The sequence below is a fragment of the Colletotrichum spaethianum genome, assembly GCF_022836535.1.
Source record: "Colletotrichum spaethianum MAFF 239500 DNA, contig01, whole genome shotgun sequence".
NCBI classification, from domain to species: Eukaryota; Fungi; Ascomycota; class Sordariomycetes; order Glomerellales; family Glomerellaceae; genus Colletotrichum; species Colletotrichum spaethianum.
Genome location: NW_026054771.1, coordinates 2,037,130 through 2,064,718, shown reverse-complemented (window position 1 = coordinate 2,064,718; position 27,589 = coordinate 2,037,130). Strand labels below are relative to the sequence as shown.

At 51.9% G+C, this 27,589-nt stretch overlaps 9 protein-coding genes and 2 non-coding genes across 11 annotated transcripts; 6 read left to right on the top strand and 5 right to left on the bottom strand.

Moving 5' to 3' along the window:
• Positions 1-341: 341 nt before the first annotated feature.
• Positions 342-3,501, top strand: ColSpa_00562 (CUE domain-containing protein; the record flags this gene model as incomplete). The annotated part of the gene is made up of 5 exons (XM_049266774.1): positions 342-654; positions 806-927; positions 957-1,239; positions 1,260-1,903; positions 2,209-3,501. The coding sequence occupies 5 exons, from the start codon at positions 342-344 to the stop codon at positions 3,499-3,501; spliced, it is 2,655 nt and encodes an 884-aa protein (XP_049122731.1).
• A 1,370-nt stretch (positions 3,502-4,871) lies between these two features.
• ColSpa_00561 (trichothecene 3-O-acetyltransferase TRI101) lies at positions 4,872-6,050 on the bottom strand (the record flags this gene model as incomplete). The annotated part of the gene is made up of 2 exons (XM_049266773.1): positions 4,872-5,764; positions 5,828-6,050. 2 exons carry the CDS (start codon positions 6,048-6,050, stop codon positions 4,872-4,874), a joined length of 1,116 nt encoding a protein of 371 aa, XP_049122730.1.
• A 1,246-nt stretch (positions 6,051-7,296) lies between these two features.
• On the bottom strand, positions 7,297-9,547 carry ColSpa_00560 (ferric/cupric reductase transmembrane component B; the record flags this gene model as incomplete). Its single annotated transcript, XM_049266772.1, has 2 exons — positions 7,297-8,908; positions 8,967-9,547. 2 exons carry the CDS (start codon positions 9,545-9,547, stop codon positions 7,297-7,299), a joined length of 2,193 nt encoding a protein of 730 aa, XP_049122729.1.
• A 1,363-nt stretch (positions 9,548-10,910) lies between these two features.
• Positions 10,911-11,388, bottom strand: ColSpa_00559 (chaperone protein DnaJ; the record flags this gene model as incomplete). Its single annotated transcript, XM_049266771.1, has 2 exons — positions 10,911-11,153; positions 11,230-11,388. The coding sequence occupies 2 exons, from the start codon at positions 11,386-11,388 to the stop codon at positions 10,911-10,913; spliced, it is 402 nt and encodes a 133-aa protein (XP_049122728.1).
• Positions 11,389-12,048: 660 nt separating this feature from the next.
• On the bottom strand, positions 12,049-13,619 carry ColSpa_00558 (putative transporter; the record flags this gene model as incomplete). Its single annotated transcript, XM_049266770.1, has 3 exons — positions 12,049-13,250; positions 13,306-13,386; positions 13,445-13,619. The coding sequence occupies 3 exons, from the start codon at positions 13,617-13,619 to the stop codon at positions 12,049-12,051; spliced, it is 1,458 nt and encodes a 485-aa protein (XP_049122727.1).
• A 1,581-nt stretch (positions 13,620-15,200) lies between these two features.
• ColSpa_00557 (putative transcriptional regulatory protein) lies at positions 15,201-16,568 on the top strand (the record flags this gene model as incomplete). Its single annotated transcript, XM_049266769.1, has 1 exon — positions 15,201-16,568. One exon carries the CDS (start codon positions 15,201-15,203, stop codon positions 16,566-16,568), a length of 1,368 nt encoding a protein of 455 aa, XP_049122726.1.
• Positions 16,569-16,652: 84 nt separating this feature from the next.
• Positions 16,653-17,735, bottom strand: ColSpa_00556 (uncharacterized protein; the record flags this gene model as incomplete). The annotated part of the gene is made up of 2 exons (XM_049266768.1): positions 16,653-17,660; positions 17,724-17,735. The coding sequence occupies 2 exons, from the start codon at positions 17,733-17,735 to the stop codon at positions 16,653-16,655; spliced, it is 1,020 nt and encodes a 339-aa protein (XP_049122725.1).
• An 837-nt stretch (positions 17,736-18,572) lies between these two features.
• Positions 18,573-18,644, top strand: ColSpa_tRNA_017. Its single transcript has one exon. It is a non-coding gene; the product is annotated as a tRNA-Met (tRNA).
• Positions 18,645-21,066: 2,422 nt separating this feature from the next.
• Positions 21,067-21,148, top strand: ColSpa_tRNA_018. Its single transcript has one exon. It is a non-coding gene; the product is annotated as a tRNA-Ser (tRNA).
• A 594-nt stretch (positions 21,149-21,742) lies between these two features.
• Positions 21,743-23,563, top strand: ColSpa_00555 (fusaridione A cluster transcription factor fsdR; the record flags this gene model as incomplete). Its single annotated transcript, XM_049266767.1, has 3 exons — positions 21,743-21,790; positions 21,897-23,155; positions 23,218-23,563. 3 exons carry the CDS (start codon positions 21,743-21,745, stop codon positions 23,561-23,563), a joined length of 1,653 nt encoding a protein of 550 aa, XP_049122724.1.
• A 1,621-nt stretch (positions 23,564-25,184) lies between these two features.
• Positions 25,185-26,266, top strand: ColSpa_00554 (uncharacterized protein; the record flags this gene model as incomplete). Its single annotated transcript, XM_049266766.1, has 2 exons — positions 25,185-25,216; positions 25,285-26,266. The coding sequence occupies 2 exons, from the start codon at positions 25,185-25,187 to the stop codon at positions 26,264-26,266; spliced, it is 1,014 nt and encodes a 337-aa protein (XP_049122723.1).
• Between the last annotated feature and the right edge of the window lie 1,323 nt (positions 26,267-27,589).

The following is a 27,589-nucleotide window of genomic DNA, read 5'->3' as shown; positions in this document are numbered from 1 at the left end:
CCAGTTCCCTTTGCAGCATTTGCGTCGGTGTCTGCCTCTGCACAAACATTCCACCTCCATCCACCATCCACACCTCGTTCTTCTCTCCCACCAACATCCTCCACCACCAACCTCACTTGTCTCGTCTCGTCAGCCACGACCACGACGACGTCGTCTCTACTACCTTGCGGCACCCTTTTCTTTTCCTATTTTTTTCTTCCCCCTCTCCATCGGCCTGAGTCCCGCAAAGACCAACCACCCCCACCAAAGCTGTCGTGTCGATACGGGACAGTCAAATAATTGATTCCTCCATTTTTTCCCATCGTGGAAAAACCCCTCCCCTCATACAAAGAAACCCAGCAATGTCTGAGGTACAGACTCGGCCTGCCGCCTCGCGCGGCAGAGGTTCTGGACGCGGTGGCAGAGGTGGCTTCGCAAGCCGGGGCGGTCGCACGTCCGGCAGACCCAATGGCGACAAGTTCGACTCTAAGAACGATGTCGACGACGCGACTGCGTTTGAGGACCAAGGCGAGCTCGGCGAGCTGAAGAAGCAGTACGGATCCAAGGCGCCCCTCATCAAGGAGCTCTTCCCCGATTGGTCTGAGCAGGATATTCTCTACGCTCTTCAAGAGACGGATGGTGACGAGAACCTTGCCGTCACTCGTATTGCTGAAGGTACGTCGGCGCACGCCTCACGCCTCACCCACCCATGCTGCCATCAACCCTTTGGCGCGACAACCCCCCAATCTCATCCGCCATCGCTCGCTCGATCGAACACGTCACATCCCCTCAGCCGGACCATGCTAACTCTCTCCCTCTTTACCAGGCACCATCTCTCAATGGGGCGAGGTGACAAAGAAGGCTCCCCGCTCCAAGGCCAAGGACTCCACGACTGCAGCCTCGAACATCGACTCATCCAGCGCTAGACCCACCCGCGGCGGACGCAACGTCGCCGAGGCTGGTCGCGGCCGCGGCAGAAACACCGAGAGAGGAGGCCGCGGTGGTCGGGGCAGGCCCTCAAACACAGCAGCCCCAACGGCACCCGGCATACCAAGGAGTCCGCTCAGCCGCTCTCCGTTCCCACCGAGGAGTCAAACGCATGGGATACCCCCAAGACGGACCCTAAGGACGCGCCCGCCGAGGACCCCTGGGCCCCCAAGGAGACCACCGAGAAGACTGCAGCTCCCGCCCCCGCTCCCGCCGCGACTGATGCCCCCAAGCCCGCCGCTCCCGCTGCGAAGACGTGGGCTAGCATGCTCCGTCAATCCGCCGTGCCCAAGCCCGCCCCGAAGCCCCCAAGCAGGAGCCCGCACCCAAGCCCGCCGAACCCATCGAACCTTTGCCTCCTGCCGCCCCCGCCGCCGAACCTACACCCGAACCTGAGACCGAACCGGAGGCGCAGCCCGAGCCCGCCGCCGAACTTCCAGCCGAGCCAGCTCATGAAGAACCAGCCCCTGCAGAAGTACCAGCCGTCATCGAACCCGAAGTTGTTTTGCCGCCTTCCAAGGACCAACTTACTGAGACGAATCTTGAACAGGTAGTCGACGAATCGCATCCTCCCGCGACTGCTACTGTGGCAAGCACTGCCGCCGATTCCTGGGACCCTCGTCTCAACGCCGCCAGCGCTACCGCGACCCCCCTCTCGGCTTCGCAACAGCAACACCAGCCCATCCGTCCTGCTGTTCCTACCACTACCAGCGGATTCGCAGCTTCCGCCATCAAGGCCACCACCGAGCGAGGATCCCGCACCCCGAGCTACCAACGCCGCGTACTTGACCAAGAGGAGGCCGTTCGCATGCCTGGCAACCGCGAGGTTGACCGCGCCGCTGTTCAGTTTGGCGCTTTTAGCCTGAACGAGGACGATGACATTGATGGTGACCGCGAGGAGCCTGAGACCAGAACTCAGCCTCCTGCTGATTCTCCCGTTGCCCACCCTCGCACTTCTCTTCCTCCTGCTCCTCAGCAGGCTCCCGTCCCCGAGGCCATCGGCACCCAGAAGCCTGCTCCTGGCCTGCCTCCTCCTGCTGCTGCTGCTGCTACACCCACCGGTACAACTGCTTCGACTAGCAACGTCACTGACTTTGCTAATGCTCCTTTCTCAGGACCCGCAGGTGCTGCCCCCCAGGCTCCCGCTGCTCAGGGTACGTTATATGACACATCAGCGCCACAGCCTTGTATTCTGCTTACTGACCCGCCTCTAGTCCCTCAGCCGGCTGCTCCCCCGCCCAGCCCTACTCCCGCTTTGGACAGACCGGTCCCCAGGAGCCGTCGTCGTTCCCCCAGAAGTCGATCGATCCTTTTACCCAACCGAACCAGCCACCCTCGGCTTCGCAAACCCAGTTCGACAGCTTCCCCAACCAGCCGTCGCAACAGAACCAGCAGCCCGGCGGTGCTTTCAGCTCTGCGCCCAGCGAATACTCTTCCTACTACACGGCCGACCAACAGAACCGCCCTCCTTACAACTACTACAACCAGCCCTACGGTCAGCAGGGCGCCCAGGCCCACCAGGACAGCCTGTCTTCCCAGCAGAGATCTTTCGGCGGCTACAATGCTTCGCAGGCTGATAACCTCAGCCAGTACCCTCAGAGCGGCGGTATCCAGAACCCGTCTCGTTACGGAGGCGTTACGAATGACGCCCAGAACAGCGGACACACCACCCCGAACCCCACTGCACAAAGCCAGCAGGCCGCCAGCCAGGCCTCGCAGCCTCAGTCTCACGGCCAGCAGAGCTACCCTTACAACAGCCACCCTTACTACAACAACGCCTACTACTCAAACTACATGAATTACGGCCACTACGGCCAGGGAGGATATGGTGGCGGTCCCTACGGCAAGGGAGGCGTCTACGGTCACCCCTACGGAATGTCGCCTCAGGGTCCCTACGACCACACCTCGTCTCCTGCTGCTGGCTTCGCTCAGTCGTCCCTGCACCGTGCTGACAGTGGTCTGAGCTCTGGCCTTGGAGGTGACTTTGGCCGCGCTGGTTCCGCACAGTCTGGCAACCAGCCTGGTCTCACCGGCAGCGGCTTCGGTGGTGTTCAGGACACCTTCGGCCGCGGCTCTTCCTCGTTCCAGAGCCCCGCCGGACAGGGATTCAACAGCACTGCGCAGCCCAACACCGCCACTTCCGCCAACGACGACTTGAAGCCTTTCGGCGACAGCAAGCCCGGCGCAGGACCATCGCCTTCCCTCGGCGGCGCCCGCCCTGGCTCGGCCACGAACACGGCCTCTGGCCAGACGGGTCTGCCCCCGCCTCAGTCCGCTTCTCAGATGGGCGGCTACGGCGGCTACCCCAGTCACCTCCAGGGACACGGTCTCCACGGAAGCAGTGGCTACGGCATGGGAGGTGCTACCAGCGGCCAGCACGGTAGCGCCCCGTTCGGCTCTTACGGCCAGCAACAGGGCGGCTACGGCAGCGGATACTACGGCAGCGGCAACCAGCAGCAGCGCGGCGGTTGGGCGGAAACTACCACTAGGAAGGTAGTGGTCGACGGCCATCTCACTCGCGTCACTACGACATGAGGAGAGGCGGTTAAGGCCTCTGTGCCCACGAACACGTCGTCAGCTATTGCGCTTTTGTCGGCAAACGAAACTCTCTTTGGACCTGCAGGTGATTCTAAACTGCAGGCGGCAAGGATAATTCATGCGGTCTCTTTCTACGGGGAAACTTTCTTCTCTCTACTCATTACCTATGTGTATGGTCTTCGAGCGTGTACGATCTATCAAAAAAGAATCAGGGAGGGGAAACACATTCGGATATGGTCACCGGCCGCGACGGAATTGTGTTTTTTGTTTTCTTTTTCGCGTTGGGGAGGTCTAATCAGGCTTACTCAAGAATGATAGCCGGTGGCGTGGTGGTATGCGGCCTTGAAAATTCAGTTGAAATGACAGATGGAACGGATCCGGTGGGAGGTTGGTCGTTGGTCGTTGCCCGATGGAGGGCCAAATACTGAGATTGAACTCCTTGGAAAGGAGCATGATAGCCAATGAAGAGCCTTTGGCACATGATACTGCTCTCTTACTGCACTCTTGCGTTGGTGTGTGATGTGACTTTATCGAGCCCCCCCAATAACTCGACTCAGCCGATATTGAGTTCTTCCCGACTCGAGTGCTGCACCTTTCTGCCTGTTGTAGAACCGTTGTGACAAAGTTGTTTTCCTCTAGATACCTGATTTGCTGTGGGTACTTATAACACCGTTCGGGTTCCATTTGATGTGGAGGTATGTTCCCTTCGCGGGTTATCAACGACTCTTTAGTTCCTATCCTTTCACGATGGGAGCCAAAACAGTCGTTATACTCCAGGTTCGAAGCAGAACAATCAAATGAAGAGTCTCGCCATGTGTCAGGCGCTTCAAACGTCATGTAGTGTGGAGAACCCGTAGTGTGGTTGCAAAGTTTCAAACGTTGTCCCATATGAGTCGTACGCTCTCCCTGTTTGGGCCAATAGTCCTCTTCAGTTGTTGCTTACCATTTTCGCCAGTGTCGCTTATGTTTTGTTCATTTCTACCAGAATCGGATTGGTGGACGATTCCCAATCCTGGTCAGCACCGCGATTTCTCAGATGAATGAAGCCCGGCCAGCTAGGTCATATACAGACAGCAGCGAGGAAGTGTATCGACCCGGGCTCGAATGCTGGACCAAGGGTTCGAGACAGCATTGCCATAGGAAGATGAGGATCAGTCGAGTGTAACGTGTGAATCGTGTCTCATTGTGAGGCAGTCGGCTTCTGGCCCCTTCTGCTTCGAATCATCATACCACGCCCCCCGAGGCGTTCCTGACACCCAGTAACTCCCATGAAATACAAACCCGGGTATAACCCATTTCCCTGACGTCCCCAAACCCCAAACAAAACCAAGCAAAACCACACCCAGATTGTACCCTCTGGTGATCCCTTAGGCGCACCACGAGCTGATCCAGCGGCCAAGCTCGGCAGGAGCGCAGATCCTCTCCATATCATCCTCCCGGAGAGCCAAGAGCACCTCCCAGGGCGCCTCACCCTTTGTAATGCCACGGCGTTGCATGATATTCATGCTTCCATCATTGGCCGACCACGTCTTACGGATATAGTCTGCTTTGCCTTTGGTGCCAGGAATGCCAAAGTCGACGTCTGCGCCCATGTGCGTCCAGACGCTGCATCCCAGACCAGTATGGTTGGGCTGCAGCGCTTTACGGAAGGCTACGCCCTCCATGAGAGGGTCAGCAAGGGAGGCGGCAAGAGCGATACGTGAAGGGATATAACCAGGCGTGCTCACCTGGCTTACGGCCTGGCGAATACGCCAGGCGGCGGCAACAATGGCGGGAGTCGAGTCACTGTTTATGCTACCCCAGGCCTGGACCAGGTCCTGGACGCTGGTGCTGGCGCTGGTCTGCGTGTATACATTGCCCCAGGAGTCGGCAGAGAAGGTAGGGGAGAGACGGGCGCGGGCGTCGGCGGCTGTGGTGAAGGATGTCTTATCAGCTAGGTTAAGGTGAGGCAGGCGTGCGCGGGTGGTGTGAACCCAGACGACGGCAGAGAGGGTGTCGACCATGGAGACAAAGGCGTCAGGGCCGTACTTGTCGCGGAGTTCAGTGAGGGCGCGGCCATGGAGCATTTGGAGGGTAGAGTTCTGGAGCTTGAACAGAACGCAGACAGCACGAGGGGGCGTCTGGGTCTGAGCCATGGCTGTGCTGCTCATGTTGAGCCTGTTCATGCCGGAGACGAGGTCTGTGTCGGTTGTGAAGTCATACTCAGGGAACACATGATTCGTGATGTCGGTTCTTGTATGGTGATCCATATTCGGCCTGCCTAGAGAAATATTGTCAGTACATGCGCACTGTAAGGAGATGTCTGAATCAGGGGATGACTTACTCGTGTGCTCGCGAACAAAGGTCTGGCCCGGAATCTTTTCAGTCTCTTTACCAAAGAACTCCAGGAAGGTTCTGATGAACCCCCCATCGAAAATGGCATGGTGAGTCGAGAAGCAGAGCATCATTCCACCCTTGTAGAATTTGGTAACCTTCAAGGTGATTGGAGGACACGACTCTCCGGGCTTGGGGTGGTTGGGGGAGAGAGAAAGGATATCCTTGTCCATGACGGAAGGGGCATGTCGTGAAGCTCGAGCCTCTCGTATGTTAAGCCACCGAGTCTATCACAGAAATCATAAGTAAAGATATCTCGTCTCTTCCAAGGATCGGCTAGGTTCTGGTCAAGGTCGTAATGAAGCTCGAGCTCGTTGGGTCGGATAGGATAGGTGGCGGGACGGATCTGGCCGGTAAGAAAAGGCCAGCGTAAAAGGGAGGCCTGGAATCTGTTGGCAATGTGGCACAGAGCTTTGTTGAGGCCGAATGTCTTCTCGACGTTGAATACGAAGACCGATCGGATGTAGATCCGGGGCGCAGTCTGATCCAGCGGACCCAGGGCAACGTGGGGAATGATCTCGTTGCTACGCATTTTGGTGATGTGAAGAACTGGGGAGTTATATGAGAAAGAAAAAGTGCCAAAAACAGAAGGCTTCTTTTGGGGTGTGAAGACGAAGCAGAAGATGATTACGACTGGAAGTGTTCTTTTCTGGAGTGATGTTGACAAGAGGAGGATCTTTTCAAGAGCAGAAACGTGGTTGCGAAATTGGAAGGAGCTCAAGGTCAGTAAGGTGAATTCCGAATGAAAAGCTTAGCCTCCAGTTATAGAAGGTGAACCGGTAAACCAACGGAGATGGCTGTTCCCCTTTCGTTAAAAGGGAAGCCTCACTTCACCTTGGCCCGGTACAAGCGTGCCTAACTCTTAGTCAGTCAGTTGTTTGGTTCTATGTTCTAAGGTCAGAAACTGTATTCTGGACCCAGGTTGATCTGTGTACGTTTAGCAAATGATCCTGCTGCCTTAGGATAGACCATGGTTGCTATGGATTGTATTTAAAGCGCCGCCAAACTACGTGATCAGGGGAGAACTGAGTTCCTTGGATCTGGATTGCTCGAACACAGCAAGATTGCATTATCATAGAATATGATCACATGAACATACGAGCTCCTGTGAATGGTTCACGAAGACGAAGGGAACTTTCATTGTGCTTTTTGAGGCCCATATTAAAGGAACATAATAAAGCCTTTGTAGACTTTTGTCTCTTTTATCACGAACCAAACTTCGAAAACCTAATAACAGAACCTAGAACAGTCAAAGAACGCGTTGTGGTGTTCGGATAAAGCCATAAACTGCGCCTGGGAGCATACAAGATAGAAACTTACGATACTTTGTCGTGATACAACTGGCAATTCTTACGATTCAAAGAAGGCTAAGCATAACAGTGATTGATCAATTTGTTGGGATGGTAATTGTAATATGAGTTACCAACTAAACGCCTCATCAATGAACACCACACCCCTCTTGACTCGACCTTGAGCCACGAGCTCACCCACAACTTTCCTGGCATCGTCCGCCATGCCGCCTGGCCCGCAGACCACAACGCCCACATCGCCCTTCTCATCGTCTCTCGTCAACTCCTGGGCCACGATTTCCGCGATTGGCAACCTCTCGCCCACTTTTGTCTCAACCTCGACACGAGGTCCAAGCTGATTAATCTCCTTCTCTACCGCGCGGATGATGCTCCCGTCCCGAACACCCCAGCATAAACGGGCGCGTATTCCGCCAAATTTCTTGGCTATAGGTACAACGGCCGAGATACCGACTCCGCCAGCAATGCAGAGAAGCGTTGAGCAGTGGGAGATTTGGTGCACGGCGGGGTTGGCGTGGTAGGAAGACTCAACCAGGACGGGTAGACGGATAGAGGTACCAGCGACGACCTTTGAGGCGAGTGTGCGTGTTATACTCGTTTGCGGGCGGATGAGGAATGTCGTGCAGGGTCTGATGGGTCCTGTCGTGGAGCGAGAATCGGAGTCTGAGGAGCTGTCCACTCGAGGGAGGATCTCTCTTGTTCCAATGTCTGTTGATGAAATGGTCTTCTCAGGGTCGCTGGTAAGACGCGGGATCGAAGAGTTGTTGGGAGAGCTGAGGGAGCTTGAGGGACCTGTGAAAGAAGATAGGACGGAGAAAGGATGGTTTTCCCAAAAACGCCAGGATAGGGTCGGAAAGTAAAGGTAGGCATGGCCGTCAGCCGCGATACCCTCGACCTCGATGCGTAGATAGTCGCCCTGGGTATCTGCAACCGAGACGGTGGCAGTGCATACTCCATTACGGACTATTCGCAGGACTCGCAGTATCCTGTCGAATCCCCAAAGACCTCCAGCGATGTAGATCCAGATCTCATATCCCCACTTGTACTCGAAGAGGTACCAGATGTGAAGAAAACAAGCGACGAGGACGAGGATGGCTAGGAGCTGATGACTTGCTAGGAAGACCTCGTACACGCGTCGGCGGATAGGCAGGACGGAAACCGGCAAAATAAGACACAACGCCAGAGTGGCGATGATACCCCAGTACCAATATGGCAGCTTGCTCTCAGCGATCCAGTCAGACCACTCAGCGTAGTAATACCACATCAGCACCGAATGCAAAACTGTCTGGCCGATACAGGCATAGGCGACCCAGCGATGGAGGAGGAGAAAAGTTGAGTGGCTCCAATCGGTCAACCAGAGCAGAACATTGTTCCGCGAGGAGAAGAGGAATATAGCGACGAAGTCCGCGAAAGCAAGCACGCCGGCACGATCTCCAACAATCATGGTGAGCTGTGCGTGGTCCGATTCGGCGATATAGTTCGGTTGAAGGAGCGAGTGAGGGAACACGACGAGAAATATGTTTGTGAGCAGAATGTAGGCGACGAAGAGGGCTTGGCCTCGCGTGGGCATAAGCCCCATATTACCGGTCAGGGGCACACGGTGCCGGTGGCCAAGGAAGGGTTGGTCGAGACGGGTCGTGAGGGGGGTCGTCCAGCGGGCGGGGAAGAAGCGGATGAAGGAGACGAGGATCGGGATTGTCACGGTTGTGATGGCGATGGCGAGACTATTAGCTTAGTTAGCTCGAGGACTATTTGGAAAGGACACAAATTGGAGGAGCTTACCTGTTTGCGCCATGGCCGTTCTCGCCATCCTCAAAAGACTTCTGCCCATTGTAGCTGGGAAGCCAGTCGTCCTCCGCAATAAGACTTGTCTGGTTCAGCGGGTCTTTGGACACCACCGTGAGCATGTTGTCCTTCCCAATCGCCTTGATGTCCTCTTTGGCAAACATAAGCGCCTCAGAATACGACATGACCGGCTTCAGACTCCCGGACCAGTCGCCGACGCTGCCCGTCGCCAGGTGGCCTTCCCAGTACTCTTCCATGACGGAGACAGCGACATCATCGCGTGAGCAGTACTGAGACATGCAAAGGGCCTGGGTACGGAGGAAAGCGCGGTCTTTGAGAAAGCACTCGGGCGGCGTTGTTCCTCCGTGGTTGTGTCGTTTGTGGTGAGATGATGTGCCATCCTCTGAGCAGAGGAGAGGGCAGTTGGCGATGAGACGGCGACAGGCGTGCGCACATGCCGTTCTGTACATCCATTTCCCGGCGCCAATGATACCGATGCCGTCAGCGTTGACAACTGGGAGCAGGACAAGGAGGTAGGTGAGAAGGGGAAGGATGGATCGAGGGAGGAGTCCAGCCATCTTGAATAAAAATTGGGTTGATATCGGGATATCTGTGTGCGATTGATATACGCTCTGAGGCTCTTATAATGAAAGACAGAAAAACCCGAGCCAACGTGTGTAAATGAGGATCGAAATCCCAGATCCAAGGTCCCGGTATTTGGCAGCCACGAGCTGGAGCACACGAGGAACTCTGAATGAGAATGACTGCCGGCATGGAAGTTTAAATAACCTTACATCTTTGAGCAGATTTCTCCGCAAAACGATACTAACGGGCTGCCTCAATTCTTGGGACGGACTAGTCTCATTTCACCGATATCGATATCAGCAATTCTCCATCTCCACATGGTGACCTCGTTCTTGGATTTCCAAGTACCCAATCCTGTTTACCCCATTAGGATCGCCCTCATATCGTGTGCGTTGGCAAGTACGTGATTCGGTCCAGCCACAATGAACGCAGTCGGAATGAAACCTATAGATTGAGTAGAGTGCATATGGCTAAACTTGCTCAATCTTTCTCACGGCCTTGGCATTCTTGCAGCCGTCACCCGGTTCAGTGGTAGCGACTCGGATCACGTTCTTCCATCTGGGCGCTGCGAGAAAAGGCTGATGTTCTAATTGGACGCCACACTATGACCAGCAATGTGTGGGACACGGGATAGATTTGACGCCAAGTTCACCATCTCAAGAAATGAGTAATCTGTCCTGGACGACATACAAAAATAGCCGTCTTGTTCTCCGCCCATTCCATCTACTGTCAAAATTTGGCTTCCTAGCAATATGATCCAAGTGTGTCGGATTTGGTTGTGTTGCTGTTAGTTTTGCGCGCCTCGCATTGGCGGCTGCCTGACGAAATCCACTTTCACATGAAGCGGTCTTTCGGACCCGTTGGCGACAAACTCAAGCCGCACAGGTAGGCGTTGGGGTTGCGATATGGTCGACCCATGTCAGGTGAGTAAGGCGGCATACTCTGCAAGCCATGGCTGCACTTTTCTCTGTCTCCAGTTGTGCCCCCTGATGGTGGTGTTAGGGCCAAAGTACGCAAGTGCGGAGAGACAGTTAAAGGGCTCAGCCAGATGTAGCTACTCGTACATGCTTGTGTAATAGAGCGAATATAAGACTGCCGTTCGTTGGAGTCTGTCTTTCACCAGTGAAGTGCTTCGCGAGAACTTTGCGTTTACTGTCTCTTGGTTCTGCTGGCCTGGTTCCTATCCTCCAACGCAGTAATATCTTCTTTGATCTTTGTCAACACTCTGTCAACCTTGTCCATCCACTCATCGGTTTGCTCCATATTACGACGAAATTGGTGTATCTTGGTAATCAAAGTTTCTCTATTAGCCCTCTCCTGTCGATCTCGGTTTCTAGTATGATTGTTACTTGCCGCTTAAAAATCTTTTTCGCCGCTCTCAAAGGCGTTTCCCCACGCTCTTGTCTGCATGCGAGCATTTTCGTTCGCCATGGCTCTCTTTTGTCTTTCTTCTGCCCTCAAGCGTCGCTTTTGCTCAAAGGGGTCCTCCGTTTTCTGCCATCGTCGGTACTCTACCCATTCCCTTTGAATGTACACATAAAACTCATCATACTGCGCTCGTTTAGACTCGTCTCGAAGAGCTTCATATGCTTCTTGGATCTATCATTGTGTCTTGGTCAGTTAATGCACAAATTAAAAAATCAGGCAAATGACCACCCAGATCATCGTGACTTACCTTGCGGAATTCCTTTGCATCGACGTTTACCCCCTGACCCTGCTTGTCTGGATGATACTTCAGTGCCAAGGCTCGATATGCCTGTCGAATCTCTTGCGCTGTTGCACTTTGCTGAACTCCAAGGCTCACATAGTAGTCGGCCTTTGAAGGTGGCTGCATTTGGTATAAGGTTGGGTTGAAACTTTGTGAGGGCTACTTACAGATGCTGATTTCGCAGCTCCTAGTTTTCAAAGCTTTCAAATGTTGTTGGCGGCGGTTGCGATATAATGTTCCCGGTGAGTGATTAGTCGCGGGTTGAATCAGTTGATGACGAAGAATCTTTTGAGTAAGGAAGTGTATGATACGGTCAGGATGCGAGCTTTATAGATACTTTCCAGGTCAGTCTTGTTCGCCATTACATAGCATCAACACCTCCAGATCAAAGACTTCAATACGATGTTCACAACTCTACGTATCCATTATCTCTATTCTTTAGTTAACGCAATCCAAAAGACGCCAATGTGAAGAAAACAAGCTTTCACAGAGTGTCTTTCAGACTGTTTGGGGTGTTGTTGACAAAGGATGAGGTCTTCCCTAATGCTTTGGTCATGTGGATCTGCTAGTGGCTTAAATTTTAACAGATGTTTCTTGTTCAAAGAAGAAGATAGCGTTCATGATAGTTGCAACCATGAAGAGCTGAAACTTGACACATGAGCGTCTCTGAATTGCCGAGTTTTTAACTAAATGACACTGATTGAGCCACAACAATTGAGTCTTGCTGCTAAACCATGGTCATAATTGAAAGTCTATTGGCATGATATTCCACCACACTAAGATTATTTACAGGGTGTATCTGAAATCGGGGTGCCTGTCACCTTTCTTTCCCTGGTCAATTTCTCGCGACCTCTCATCAATGCTCATATTGTCCCTCTTGTTGTTGATTCTGTTCAACCAAGTCCACATAGTAAAATAACCCACTGAGGCGATGGTAATGGTGCATATGGAAACCGCGTGGCCGATCGTGTATCTCCCATCCGACGTGGTGATGCGGTAGATCTGCCCCGCCATGATACCCGCGCTGTTTCCAATAGCTTGTTGCAGGCCGATGGCTGTTGCGCGTTTGAAATAACCGGCATTGGAGTTGCTGACCCATGTAACATTCAAACCAACGACGCAGTAGATGCCTGTTGCAGTAACGAAAGTCGCAAAGTATAGAACGGATGTTGACTTCATGCTCACTCCCAGCATGAGAGCATATCCTGTGGCGGTGACCAGAGCCATCGGAACCATAAAAACGGCGCGCTTGTTGAGCTTGTCGGAGCAGTATGCAATAAAAAGGTATACTGCAGAGGCCCAGAGGTAGACAGGAACGGTAAGCAACTGTGTCTTAATACTGCTGTATCCGAAACCGCGGATGATGACTGGCAAGAATGTTCCGAAGCCGAAAGAGCACGTATTGGCACAGAACTGGCACCCCGCCGAGAGCCACACTTTCGGGTCCTTGAAAGCAAGCTTCACCTCTTGCTTGTCAAACGTCTCCGACTCTCCCTGGTATACCCTGGATTGCTCTGCACGGATGCGCATCAGAGCCTTTTCATCTTCCGTGAGCCACTTTGCCGACTCAAAGCTGTCGGGCAGCAAAAGGATGAAGGCCAAGCCAACAGCCAGAGAGATAACCCCTTCGATCAAGAATAACCAACGCCACCCAGCAAGGCCGCTAGCCCCATGAAGGCTCGTCAAGCCATAAGCCAGAAGACCACCGAAGGCGCCAGACAAGGCGGAAGCAACGAACAAGTAAGAGATTCTCCGTGCTTGTTCTTCTCTCTTGTAATATGTGCTGAGATAAAGGGTGAGACAGGGGAAAAGACCACTTTCGAAGACACCGATAAGGAGGCGAGTGGCCAACAGGCCTGCATAGTTGGTTACAAAGGCCGAACCAACAACGGTGGCGCTCCAGGAGAGAATAAAGAAGGGGATAAGGCGGCTTGGTCGAGCTTTCTTAAGGATCAACGATGCAGGGATCTCGAATATGATGTAGGTAACTGGTGGTCGTATTAGCCAATGTTTGAGTTGGGTATGGATAGGTCGTGTGTTTACCATAGAAAACAGTCACGGCGACATTAAGTCTATTACCGGTCAAGTTCAAGTCTTCGGTCATGCCTGCAATTGCTGCGTTGCCTGTGACATCGCATGTCAGCATTGAAAGACAAACCCTATCATGCCTAGAATGGCATACCGATATTGCTGCGATCAAGGTAGGCAACCAAGAAGGCGATAATCATCATTGGGGAAAGCCATGCATCCAACTTCCTCAGCAAGCGCTTTTCCGCAATCGGATCAATAGTGAGATCGGAACTTGCAACCGTCGAATGAGGCGAATCGATATCTCCGTCTTTAGCCTCGATGGGCATCTTCTCGGTCGACATTCTCCAATCGTATCCGATTTGTTCCTGGTGTGGTAAATCGATCGGCGAGTCAATAATGTATCGTTGGACCTCTGTTGGGCTTGTTGACATTTCTAGTCAACTTCAGCTTCTCACATTAGACATATATCTACGCAAAGTGCATCATAAAGGCCCAGTGAGGTCACTAGATTCGCCTATCTACCAGGCAAGGCCATTTCCCGACGCTAGCCTTCATTTTCGTCGGGAAATTACCGTGCTTATCGTAGCGTCGGCTGGTGATCCTTGTGACCTAGCGGGGGCAAAAGCCGGGGAGCATAGGATTCTTATCTCTTGGGTGCGCGAATGGCTTGGGCCAGCCAAGCTTCCCTCGGCCAAATGTGGGGGACACTTGGGTAACCAAGTCTTTCTTGGGGATATGAATACCCCGACATCGCCCTCCGCCCTGGAAGAGTGATAATTCCCGATCTCGCAACCCTGACAACTTGTTGGTCACCTCTCCGCACGGCAATAGATCTCAGCTCCTGGCCCGGCTCAATGGATTCGCCTACCCCCAACCCACAGCGACCACACCGAAAAGCCCGATTACTCGCAAGAGGAAGCGAGGGAGGCATGCTGTTGCGTGCGAGTCGTGTCATCGGCGAAAACAGAGGGTGAGTGAGATAGCGACTCCATCCTGGGCTTGGCGTGGTACGATTGCATATCTGTACCAGTTGTCGTGTTTGTTACAGTGCGCCAAGTGTTGAGTTTGGTCCGGGTCTATTTGCCGCCAGCTGCACCAGTAACTCCGATAATGTCTTACTGCAACCATAGAGACGTTGGAAACGGGATGCTCTCTTTTCACCACAGCACATGGTCTTTAGAATTTAGATTGCTTGCATTGTTGTACTGACCTCGAACTGCCAGTGCAATGGGTCGCGACCCTGTTTCAACTGCGAACGGCGAGGTGTTGGTTCGTCTTGTTCATACACCCACCTAGAAGACGGCGGTCAGAGAGAAAGCTTACGTCGACAAATACCGGCCCTAGCTTCACCCGCAGTCAACTTTGCAGCACCAGTATCTCCTGCTGCGAGCGCTGTTCCCCCGGAGGATCCCGAGCGACCCGACGAATCTTCAGCATCTGGCACAATCCCTTCGAGGTCTTCAAGTAGAGGCGGAAGGCGTCAAGGCGAGAATGGCCAGGATCAGCAGTCAGAGTCTCTCGTCGGCAATCTTTTCAAGAGTCGCGATGCTCCATCTTTCTTCGGTTCCTCCTACTTCGGTCCTCAAGCTGCAGCCAAGATCATACAGGCTCCTGCACCAGAGCTTTCGTCTGGCTTGTCCCAGAAGGCTCAAGCAGGCTCGACACATTCGTTCCGTGATGAAGGTGGCCCTTTTTCGCAAATTTGGGAGTTGCTTGGTTTGCTGCCGCGAAAGAAGTCAACATGTGACCGATTGACAGACTGCTTTTTGAACGAGCTCAATTGGGCAATTGATGCGGTTCAACCCAGCTCGTTCAAGGCTAAGTATGAAAACTTTTGGTCTCGGAAATTTGGCTTCGATGACTTTGCTACGATCGACCTCCGCTGGCTGGCGCTTCTATTTATTGTTATGGCCTACGGCGTACTCCTAGATTGTCCAAAGCCGCGAAACAAAGAGGTCCAGCGTGAGGTCTACGACACCTCGCAGCGATTCTACTGGGCTGCTCGGAGAGCTATTGTGATCGCCCCAACCTTCTATGGCGAGTCTACAGACCTCGTCCGAGCTGGCGTTCTTGTAACCCGCTACCTGATCTACACCCGCCGGGTGCCGGAATCATGGCTCACAACTAGCTTCGCGATGCGCATGGCTCAAGCCCAGGGGATGCACATTGATGGTGAGAGATGGAGGCTTCCTAGAAAAGAGACGGAGACTAGACGGCGGCTCTGGAGCAACCTGTACATGCTTGACAAAACCATCGCCCTGGCTCTTGGACGCCCTTTCGCTATCGTCGACCAGCAGTGTCTGGTGAAGCAGGCCTCCAACTTGTGGCTAGATGACCTCGATGACGAGGAAGCGGCTGCTGTTCCCGAGGCCCCTCTTTCAGAACCAACTGCGAGTGTTTTCAGCCGCCTTGCTCATGAACTCGCTGTCGTTGTCGGCAAGATTCAGGAGCGGTGTTTTGGCCTGTTTACCGTGTCATATGAGACAGTCTTGACACTTGACAAGGAAATCGAAACTTGGAGAGGCAGTTTACCACCATATTTTGATCTCAAAGACCCCGACAGAAGCAAAGACGAGCGCTTGCCCTTCTTGCCCTGGCAAAGGCTTCATCTGCATAGCATGTATCACTTCGCCAGGGTTACCCTACATCGCCCGTTTCTTCTCCGGCAGTCGATCACGAATAGATACAAGCACAGTCACGATGTGTGTATTGCGTCCGCTTGTGCAGACCTTGACATGGGCCTCAAGCTATTCAGCCAACCTCTCAACGACCGCTTAAAGTGGAGCCTCGGCCCGCATAACCTCTTCAACAGCGCTTTGGTTCTGGGCATCATTGCCGTCCGAGATCCTCATTCACGAAGATCGCAGGCCATTCTAGAGGACTTGGCGGCATACTGCGAGATGCAGAGAAACGATGTATGGCTTAATGAGTTTGCCATGGCCGAGGTCAAGATCGTCGAATTATGCGTTAAGAAAGCTCGGCAGTCACAGCCACCGCCAGCAAGCACGTTGGTACCTCTTGCTCTGGCATCCGCGTCTCCTAGCAGACGTTCCTCACAACCAGTTGGGCAAAGTCACATGATGCCTACGCAGCCACAACTGCCGGTTGAAAGTCCTGACTTTGATCCTCTGATGGCCGGGCTGGGGCTTCCGTACAGCACAACGAGTGCACAGATGACTTGGGATGACCCAGGGTTCTTTCTGCCCGAAAGTGGGGACTTGTCGCAATGGGAGCATGTTCTCAACACTATTATGCATGACCAAACTAGCATTTGAGTATAGTTCAGAAACGTAGACTTCAGCCATTACTTGGTGTCTATAGTGTGTTTTTCTACTGTCTCTCGGTGCGTCTGCATTGCATCAGGCAACGCCGTTAACCTTGATTTCCGTAACCCCATTTACCCCATTGACAGCCTTGACATGCCCGTTTACTCCATTGGCCAGCTTCTGCGGCTTCTCCTCGTATTGCACCTTGTTTACTAGACTGCCTAGCCCGTGGCTCATAACAATGCGAAGGTCGTCCCCTGGCACCAGAAAAACCGGCGGAGTCCTGCTCACGCCGATGCCGTGAGGTGTTCCGGTCATAATTACCGTTCCTGCTTCCAGTGTCGTACCTTGAGACAGATAGGCTACGATCTCCGCAACGGAGAAGATCATATCGTCTCCCCTACCTTCTTGCATGACCTCGCCATTGAGAACCGTTTTCAGTTCAATGACTGACGGGTCTGGCAGGCTGCTTGCGCTGACGATGCAAGGACCCATGGGTGCGAAGCCGTCAAAGCCCTTGCCGAATCCCCACTGAGCGCCGGCAAACTGGTGTTTTCTTGCCGTCACGTCGTTGGAGCACATGTAGCCCAGGACATAATCCATGGCGTCTTCGACACTGACGTTCCTTGCGTCGCGGCCGATGACAACCGCCAGTTCGGCCTCATAATCTGCTTGCAGGTCGGTCGCCTGATGAGGGATAAGAAGCGGAGCGTTTGATGCATTCAGGCAGGTTGCTGGCTTGAAGAAGAGTGTGGGATGTTCTGGGAGGTCGAGGTTCATTTCCTTGGCGTGTTTGCGGTAGTTGAGGCCGATGCACCGGATGGTACCAGTTTCCTTCCGCGTCAGAGGCGGCAGGAGCTTTTGAATACTGAGTATCCTTGACGTCGGCTCCGCCGAAGCATCAAGCGCCGAGGTTCCGGTGAAGACACGAGCCAAAACGGGAATCGATGCTGCTAGGGCAGCGCCAACTAACCTGGTGTTAGACGACTTGGCAAATTTCGGAGTACAGGTATCCTTACCGTCCACATTCTCATCAACCGGCTCTCCGATGTACTCCCTCCAATCGTCTTCGGCAATAAACCGCACGAGACGCTTCCATCTCTGGGAGTTGAGTCAGCAGCTGCACGTTGCATTAGATCGTTGTTGAGATGCACAACTACTCACAGGAGATATCATCTTGATTAGTTGCTAGGCAAATCAATGATGGCGAGTCAGCAGGTTGCGTATTAGAGAACAACGTCCCTCTTGGTTTGGCGATAAGAACAAGTTTGGCATACCCCCAAGCGACGGATATAAAACCTTAGGAAACCTGCCGTTGCGGCCATCGACCGGATGTTGACCCTGTTCAGACACGTCGGTTATCATGCGTTGCAGTGGCGTTTTCCCGATGGCGTCGGTAAATTCTTTCGGCTTTTTGGCACAACAAGGAGATCAGGATCCGCACCAAGATAACGGTCCTTCGTGACGAGGTCGCCAACCCCGCGAATCCACTTGGCTGCAACTCATTAACGAGCCGGTAGATAAGTAAAGTCGAGCTGGCAATTATGTAAATCACTCTCTTGGATTCGGGACATACCTTGATTTGTTGCATCTCTCACAGATATGCCCGCTTAGTCTCCGGATCCGAGTCTTATCTTTGTGGACCCAGCTACGATGACCCAGAACCCGGATCTGCACCGAAGCATCGGCCGCCATTCAAGCGGCTCTCTTTCTCCACTTTCCGAATTGAGACGACTGGCATGGCTGCCGCCCCAACTACACCTTTGCTGGTTTGTTGACATGGGACGGTTAGTAGCGCTGGGAGCTTGGGTACAGGCTCAAATTGAGGCCAAACTTGAGGCCAAACTTGAGGCCAAACTTGAGGCCAAACTTGAGGCCAAAACACCTCCACCAAAGCAACTTACTCGATGGGTCCGCACAATTAGAACTGCGACCCACGAGTGAGTCACACACTCTGCTCCACTAGACCCTCTATGAAGAGATTACTGTCAGAAAAACTCATCAATCAGAACAAGCACAATAGCTCAGGGGTAGAGCGCTGGGCTCATAACCCAGAGGTCCCTGGATCGAAACCAGGTTGTGCTATCACTAGCATCTTGTACTTTTGTCTTTGACAATCATTTTTATCATTGGCAGCCTCTGACGATATCACCTGCCCCACGTTGTTGAAGGTTCGTTGCTAATTCCCGCTTGATACTGATAACAATTGATTGATCAGACGATTTCTACCTGTTAGGAAATGGCACTGACACTCTTCATTACTATTTGACTGTGTGAAGCCAACAGGCAGAAATTGACTTCAATTTTTCGGATGTAGTCGGCTTGGCAGGGCCCGTACTCGGACCGGAATTTGGTCTTAGCATCGTGACTTGTTGCTGGTGAACAATGATATTATGACCCAAAACCATGAAAACAAAGGTTTATGTTGCCCCTACAACCCTAGTGGCATATCTTAATCAGCGTCTTTATGAGAATATATGGAAATTTGAATCAAAGACGAGCCAACAGCAGCCGCTGTCACAGATCTTCCTCATCAAAGGACGAGTATCTCGAGCACATATGGAAATCTTTCATTCCCACAAGCTGTTGAAATCATAAGAGTTCCGCTTGGTATTGTGACTGGTGGGGCCTCGAACGATGCAGGTGCAAATTGAACAAGCCACAAACAGCACTGCTTTGCCAGTTTGAATGCTCATCACGTCTCTGAAAGACTTTTGGTGTAGGTGAGTGGTATGTTACAAGACAACTCCAGAACGTGCAATGTACCTTGAGAAGAATCATTACTGATACAGTCGGAGTTGTCTATATGAAAGAACTATCAAGAGCTAACACCTGTATAATGAGATTCTATTGAAGCGTAAGTGAATAATAGCCTCTACTATTACAGTGGCCGACCAACGCGATTTCATCTTTTCCCACTTGAGAAAAGCAGGACAGGAAGGAGAGAAAGGCTCTACCCTCACCCTAACAGAGATCTCGATAAATTCAGCTACTGCGCCTTGAACCGAAGTCTCACACTACCGTTGCTCATCATGCAACTCTCTTCATCTCTAGACTACTATCGGCACCTCGGCGTTGAAGAAACAGCGGAAACCGAAGAAACTATACAAAACTGGAGGGTCTCAAAGGTCAAGCATTGCACAAATGATACGGAAAGACCCCAAAGTATCCAGAACGACAGCTCGGTAACTGATTGCGCACTGACTTGCCGAACACAGACGAGGATAGCGTACGAAATCTTGAACCAGTCATCAGAGCGCGCGAAATATGATGAGGATTATGCAAAATTCAGAACTGCATGGTTTCGTTATCGCAAGTGGACCGAATGGCACGAGGTTGAGGACGCGACGGCAAGAAGAGGATGCACCTCATCTGACAACAAACTTATGAGCTACTCACAGAGATTGATGAGCAAGATGAGGAGTCGAAGGGCACAACAACTGGCGGTTGTCGTGGACGGTGCGCCTCGGAAAGATGGGCAAGAAGAAGTTATAGACACCACAGAGGGGCCTGAAGAAGAGAACAATCCACAAGAGGGACCAAAGACATCGTGCACCACAAAGACGGCGACCAGTCCTGATACCGATAAGTCGGATTCCAACTCTTCAGGTAAGATGGTTCGGCAGCCTGGAGGTAATTACGCTGATTTCTATCAGCAGGAATGTCCATGTCCCAAAGGTGGTCATCAGTGGCAGGGCTGGTGGCCAGCCATGCGGGCTTTCGCTGCCCCTACTTGTCTCAATTGTCGGTTGTTTGCGTGCAGCTTTTACTGCCCAGCTTGCAATGCGACAGTCTGTTTGACCTGCAGACCGGTGCAGTAATACCATTGGCATTTTCACTTACCATTTTCGGTATGAGCCAGCGAATTTAGGGCATTATCGCAAGAAGTGTGCTTTTTCATCGTGAATAGATGTTGCTTATTGAAAGAAACCCAACAATGATGCCTCCTTTGAGGGTTTGAAACATGCTATTGTCTTACAATCCCGACATGGTCTGTATCAACGGACTGTGACCCGGGCTATATCGAATCCTAACAGTGTGCACCGACTTAGAGAACGGCATTGGTGGCGAGCTGATAATATGCTGAGAGCTCAGTCTTCCAATCGCGAGAATAAAAAAGGGCATCCAGTATACCTATAGTAAAGCAGCGTTTCTGCTTTGGTGAAGCAAGCAATTGACCAGTGGGCGAGGCAGACTGTGATAAGTGATCTGGAAACAGAACTGGGCCGCTGTTGTTCTCGGCGCCGAATGCAGTAGTAAAGATCGGTGCCCTAAATGATCATTCCATGAAACGTATGCTGACAGTATACAATTGATATACCGATGGTCCTAATGATTTGAACTTGCAGGTTTAAGTGGAGTTGTGGAAAGTTGGCCGGTTTGACGGAAGCACAATTTCTTTAGTAGCACCGGGAGTTACGAATGGTCTCCAACATTTTGCTGGTACTGGTTTAATTAGATACGAGGAAGATCAATCAATAACCCTACATTTGTGTGGACTAGATCCGGCGTTGTGGCAGAGTGGTCTAATGCGCAAGACTAGAAATCTTGTTCCTTCGGGAGCGTCTGTTCGAATCAGGCCAACGTCGTTTTTAATTTTGCTCTATTTCGGATGGCTTTTTGCTTCTTGTTGTACTTGTACCATCGCTTTTTGCTCCTGGCCTTCTGACATGGTAACATGATTGCAGCTGTTTCCTGTGTGATTACGTAATTATCTAGTTGCCTGCAAATGATCATGAGTTCTCCTTTGGGTTAAGTCGGTACCAATTAATAAGCGAGCAGGCCACTCCTCCAACGACGTCCTGTCAGCTTCGCAGGGTGACTTACCCTCTCCTCAACCTTGGCTGTTCTAATTGCGGCAGAATCCTGAAGCGATCTCTGGAGTATACAAACCCTATGCTACAATATCCAAAGTCCTGAAGCTAGCCCAGTCTAAGTCCGCGAAGCAGTCCCCGAGCGATTGGATTGAATCCCCACAACCCATTGGGACCATGGAGTCAACGAAGCCCAAAAGGGTCAGGCAGAGGAAGGTAGACGTCCCCTTCATGCTTTATGTATAGACATGTCGAAAGGCTCAACAACTCACCAAATACTGTCAAGGCCTGTGATCTGTGCTACCGCAAAAAGATCAAATGCGATGGAAACCAGCCCCGCTGTTCGGGCTGCAGACTGTACAACTCGGAATGCACTTATACCAGCCCGACGAGGGTAACTGTCGTAAAACCATATCAGTGAGTGGATTTCTGACACTTAGTGTTCTATGTGTAAAGGTGTAACTGACAGAATGTGAATTACAGTCTTGAAAAGATCGAGATGTTAGAAGCACGAATAGCACAGCTGGAAGCGCAGAATGACCAAAGGCAACTCCTGCCCCAGACCGCTCAGGACCTAGCTGTGAAGTCCTTCGAGCTCGGCTCACAGTCTCAGAGCTCTGATCAGGAGCAGATGTGGGCTCTCCAGACTGGACCAGCGTTCAATGACTCCCCTACACCCTCATTGGGCCAAAGTTCGAGCATCTCACAGGAGGCTAACACCAAGACCCTTCCATCACTCCGCCACATTCTCCCGACGATAGAAGACTATTTCCAAAAATCGAATCAGATACTCCCTCTGTTCGACAGGGAAGCTTTTATGAAGATGCTCCGTAGCTGGTACGCTTATCCTGCGCACCGCAAACCAGACGCATGGGCAGCCGTTAACATTGTTCTCGCATTGTCACATCGGCACTCTTACGCCTCCAGCTTCGAGGCGACGCAGAATATGCAGCTCTATATCAACAATGTTCAGTCAGTCTTGAACCAGTTGGTAATCAATGAGCCAAGTTTGTTGGCCTTGCAGATCGTTCTCGGGCTAGTCTTGGTGTTCCATGGCTCGTCGGACCAGGGCCCGGCTTCGATAATGATCGCGACGGCCATGCGACTGGCTCAAATCCTCAAATTGCACACGAATGCTGGAGATGGAAGCTTTGAACCGGCTGAAGCCCTTCAAAGAACTCGAGTGTTTTGGATCGCTTTCATTCTTGACCGCGACTTGGCAATGAGGACGTCGCAGCCGCCGATCCACCAAGACTCGGACATCGACGTGGACCTCCCGAGTATCAAGCCTCCAGATAACGCGGGTTTGATCTTTAGCTTATCAGGCCAGGTCTTCAACTTCTTTCGTAGCCGCATCCAACTAGCCTTCATCGAAGGCAAGCTTTACTCCATGCTTATGTCCCTACGGGCGCTTAAGCTGTCCGAGCACGAGCGTGGGCAGAACACAGTCCGTATCCGAATGATGCTGGAGAATTGGCAGAAAGCGATTCCAACAGAATTTCAGCCGCATCTTGTAGCAGGAACGGTGTCTACGGAGTATCTTAGGTATCTCTCTTTGATGCACTACACGCATCTCCAGCTCGTTGCGACAACACACCACGCGGACTCGCATCATATGGCGTGGATGCAGGAGATTCTTAATTGCAGTCAAAATCAATCGCCTTCTGTGCAGTCTGACTTGACCGCCCGATTACCGAGCTGTTGGGACAAGTTGGTTGCGCAGGCGCGGACGTGCATGCACCTCTATGCGGCGACGCCCGAAAACGACTCTGCTCTTACATGGTACGTCTGCATTCGTCGAATCCCTCGATGGGATCACTCGTTACTAACTCGTTCCCACCCAGGTTGGTATCGTGTGGCTACCTCACAAGCGTCATGTTCATCACAGTCAACAACCTCGTATGCCCAGACAATCCGTCTCGCCTGACCGACCAGAGCAACGTTGATTCGGCGCTACTGCTTCTCGAGCGCCTCATCAAAGCCACTGATGAGGGCAGGTTCAAGCGGATCTACTATGCCTGCAAGGAGCTCAACGAAAAGGCGCGTCATGTCGTTTCGTCACAGCCTCCCGATGAGTTCCTCGATCCCCCGGGACTAGAGTTTGGCGACGAAGATCCTCTTGATGGTGGTCGTTGGGACTTGATGGATAGCACGATTTGGGAAACAGAGGCATATACAACAGTACTCTGAAAGTCTCGTTTTCACAGTATCGCCTCCCAGGGTTCTATCAACACTCTCTCGCTAGCCAACCTTTGTGCCTTCACCCTGTATTTCCTTTAACCTTCACCTGTAGTCTTTCATCTTGTAGTCTTTGGTCCATATTTCTGGTTTCCAGAGACCGAATACATCCAGAAGCCATCCATCCATGAGTCGACAAAGACCCTGTTCATCTTCCCCGTGCTGCGACTTTGAGACAGCTGCCCTTGATTCGTGCAAGCACGTCGTCTTCGCCGCACTCGAGGATCGCCGTACGTGCATCGTCAATCATGTTCGGTTTCATGTGCAACCGGCGCCAGAGCGTCTCCTATACGCGTCGCAGGAAGTAGTGTAGGTCGTTCATCAGCAGGAAGTCCGCAAGGCGTACAAGGCGAGCAAATGTTGTAAGCTTCTGAAAGTCTGGAAGAAGGGCAATGACGCGGTCAGAACCGTTCTCGTAGTCGCGACGAGTGTTGGTATCAGGCATGTTCAGCATGACTTGCGCGATTTCAACGAGGAGCAGGAAGACTTGGCCATCGACATGTTCAAGAACGACGGTCTTTGTGGAGGTTTCCTTCCAGCCTCCACGAAGGCAAACCTTGAACAAGTCGGAGTTATCACACAGCCAGTCCTCGCGAACAGAAACAATGGCGTTTTTGAGAAAGATCTCAGCCATTGGAGTAGTGCTGCAGTAAGACGTCAGCACTGCTTCAATAGCAAGAAGACAAAAAGTTCATCACACTTACTTGGAACGCTTATCGGAAGTGGGGTTTTCCCTTTTGGCTTTGTGGAACTCGTTGTCTTCCATTGTGTGTGCGAGTTCTGGACGTTTTTGGGAGCTTGTGATGTAAGAAAGAAAGCAAGTACAGGCTAAGCAGCTTGCATAGAATTCGATGGGAGGATCAGCAGACGAGGCGAGCAGCCTTCAAAAGATTAAAAGGAAAGAGCAGCTTGCCCTCCAGATTTCCTCCCAGCGGATTTCAGAACCCTTTGTATCTCATCCGAGATCGATTACAATTCGTTGCAGACCTCCATGAGTGTCACGCAGGTATGATAACGAACTCGGATAAAGAGACAAAATAGTGAAGGGTCCAGTTAGTCATACTTGAGGGCTTAATTCCGCCGCTATCGAGAAACTCTGTGATTTTATGTATCATCGTGCAGGTAGTACTTGGGTTAAAAGTGACGGGCTATTGGTCGTTCGATCGAATTGTCATATCGGTATTCAGATCCACCGCTATCTACTTCAGCCACGAACATGTAATAGTGAGGTGCTTACAGTATACCATCCTGTCGTTCCTTCCTTCTCGGCTCCATCCCATCACACTTCGTACCTCACCCTCCTGCCACTTCTGAGCAAAGGAAGGAACGGTACGACACGTGTAAATTGTTCTTGCCCTCCGGGCTGCCGTTAATAGCTCTGATCCTTCTGTCACTTTCCATCCTTCCGCTGATATCCTACGAACTTGCAGTCTTCACCCCGACATTACTCTTCTACATTCTGTGTCTTCATCTTAACCTTTACCTTACCGCCCATCAAAACACCGCAGCGATGAGTGGCGACCTCTCTGGTAACTTTGGTGAGCCTCGTGTCCTATAGACCCCCACGGCCAATATGGCCGACCCTGCCTGGCTGTTTCTGATGCCGTACGTTTATTACCAGTCTTGAAAAGTGGGTTCACTTTCAGACGCTGACTTCGATTTCGACCTAACAGAAACCCTGAGGAACTTGTCACCCTCAAATGTGGCGACAAGTCCTTCTCCTTCCGCAAATCCATTCTTGTCAAGGACTCTGATTACTTCACGGTCTGCCTCGCGAACACTGCGTTTATTGAAGCAAGCACCTCGACCATCGAGTTTGAAGACATCGAGCCCGAACTGCTCGGCTTCTACCTGCACATGGTGTATTCCAAGGCAACTGGCAGGCAGATCGATGCGATGTCGGTCTTGTTCCGGGGCGACAACTTCATAGCAATTCGAGGGGGTCTTGCAACAATGGTAAAGTTGTATCAGATGGCCGACAGATTCTCGAATAAACCCCTCCTTGCCGATTTGGGAAGTACAATCATGCATTTCGCAGAGCACGGTACTTGTCCCACCCAATCGCCTCCCGTCGAGCCGTCTCAACTGTCTCCTGGTCAATCCCATACGAATACAGAACACACAAACAATCCAGAGACGCTGGCTGGAATAATATGGTGGTCTAAGACCTACAAAGAGGCCTATGTCGCCTTGAATAAAAACAAGTCGGACCAGAACGACATGAGAACCCGGTTGGTGGAGATGTTTTGCCGCAAGGTACCTCCCGAGAAGGCCATCGCCATTTCCTCTCTTCTTTCCGAAGACCAGGACTTCATCGAGGCTGTCTTCGACCATTTGGCACATGAGGCCTCCAATCACAAGGCGCAGGTGACGACGCTGACACAGGAGGTGAATACACTGCAGGATCTGAATAAGACAAGTAGCAGTCAGATAGCAGACCTTCGATGTGTCGTACGCCGCATGGAGGCGGAGGCCAATCACCTACGTAACCACATCTCGGTCTTACTTCACGATCAAGACGAAGAGTCCTACGACTATGACAGTGCAATGAGTGGCGATGAGAAAGATATCGTTCGATTCGGTTCTGACAGCGACATAGACGATGATGATGAAGGCGGTGACAGCAGCATGGAAGACTACAACCTTTACTTCTAGGCAGCCAACTACGGAGGGTTTGGCTTGCTGTTGAATCAAGTCTGTTGCAGAGCTAGCATTCGAACATGCCACAAGGCATGGGCCCAAAGAATGCTACAAAAATTGTCCGGAGGCCCTGTGCACCCTTGGTATTGAGTGGCTGGGAGAATTTAGTTCGGACTACCTACTTAATGATGCTGTCATGGTTGAACCCCTTGCTCCCCATTCTAGTCTGGATCTGGTGATAGGCGAGCCACATGATGATAGTTCCGTACATATTCAACTAAAATACTGTCACGGAGCCCCATCAACCAAACAGACACTGATGGCTAAGCATGCGTCTTGATCGCACAATTCTATTTCTCACCGTGAAGTTGAACACAAGCTGATACTTTGGCCTTTGCTTCTTTAATTTGTCGTTGATCATTTCTGAAAAACGCTGGCTCAACTCTCAGACTGGCTGTCATCCCTTATAACTGGGGTCAGAATACTTTCGTACATTGCATGGCTAGTTCGCTACAAGAGGAATCAAGAACCATATCCCGGAAGACATGCTGCATACCAAAGTTAATCGGGTTTAAAAGTCTCGTATTTCTCGGCATATTCGGTAATCCACTTCAAGTCCCACATCTCTTGCTCATGTGCAGCGCGGTAACGTTACACCAGGCCAGGGTCCAAGAAGGCGGTACTAATATATTGGGACGCGCTTTGACTTCCTCATCACGGGGCCGGTGGAGCTGGAAGTGTGTCCAAGGATGGGCAGGACTTCGAGACAAGCTGAGGACGGGGTGCCGCCGCTGTGGACGCCAATGACAATGACGATGACGATAGACAACAGCGACCAGGCTCAACTGTTTGCCTGGGTTAAAACAACGCACGGCTGTCTCAATCGTCAACTGCGGGGCTGATAGGTGCATCGGAAGGTAATGGAGGACGCCACGGCCGGGGTCGTGTCCGTATGCGAGAGAAGCTGGACTCGTGGCCTTGGTTGAAGTTCATGCTCTAGGACCAGGAGCTTGGTCGAGCTGCCCGAGGCATGACTGACTATGTACGGACTGGGTGGCTGGCCTTGTGCCCCAACCAGTGACATGTATGCAGGTAGGCGAAGCAGCGCGAAGGCACACGAAAACTCGGCTTCAGTGGCACGATTATTTGATACTGTGATTAACACTTACCTTCACGTTTGAAGCGGCGTCTGAGGTCAGATCATAGGTTGGTTTGAACATGGAATTCAAAAATAAAAAGAAATGTATTCAAAAACAAACGGCTGAATTTTCGTGATGCTGGGTTGGGCGGTTTGTAAGAGTTCGTGGGCTTAGTAGGGGTAAGAGGTGGTGACTAATT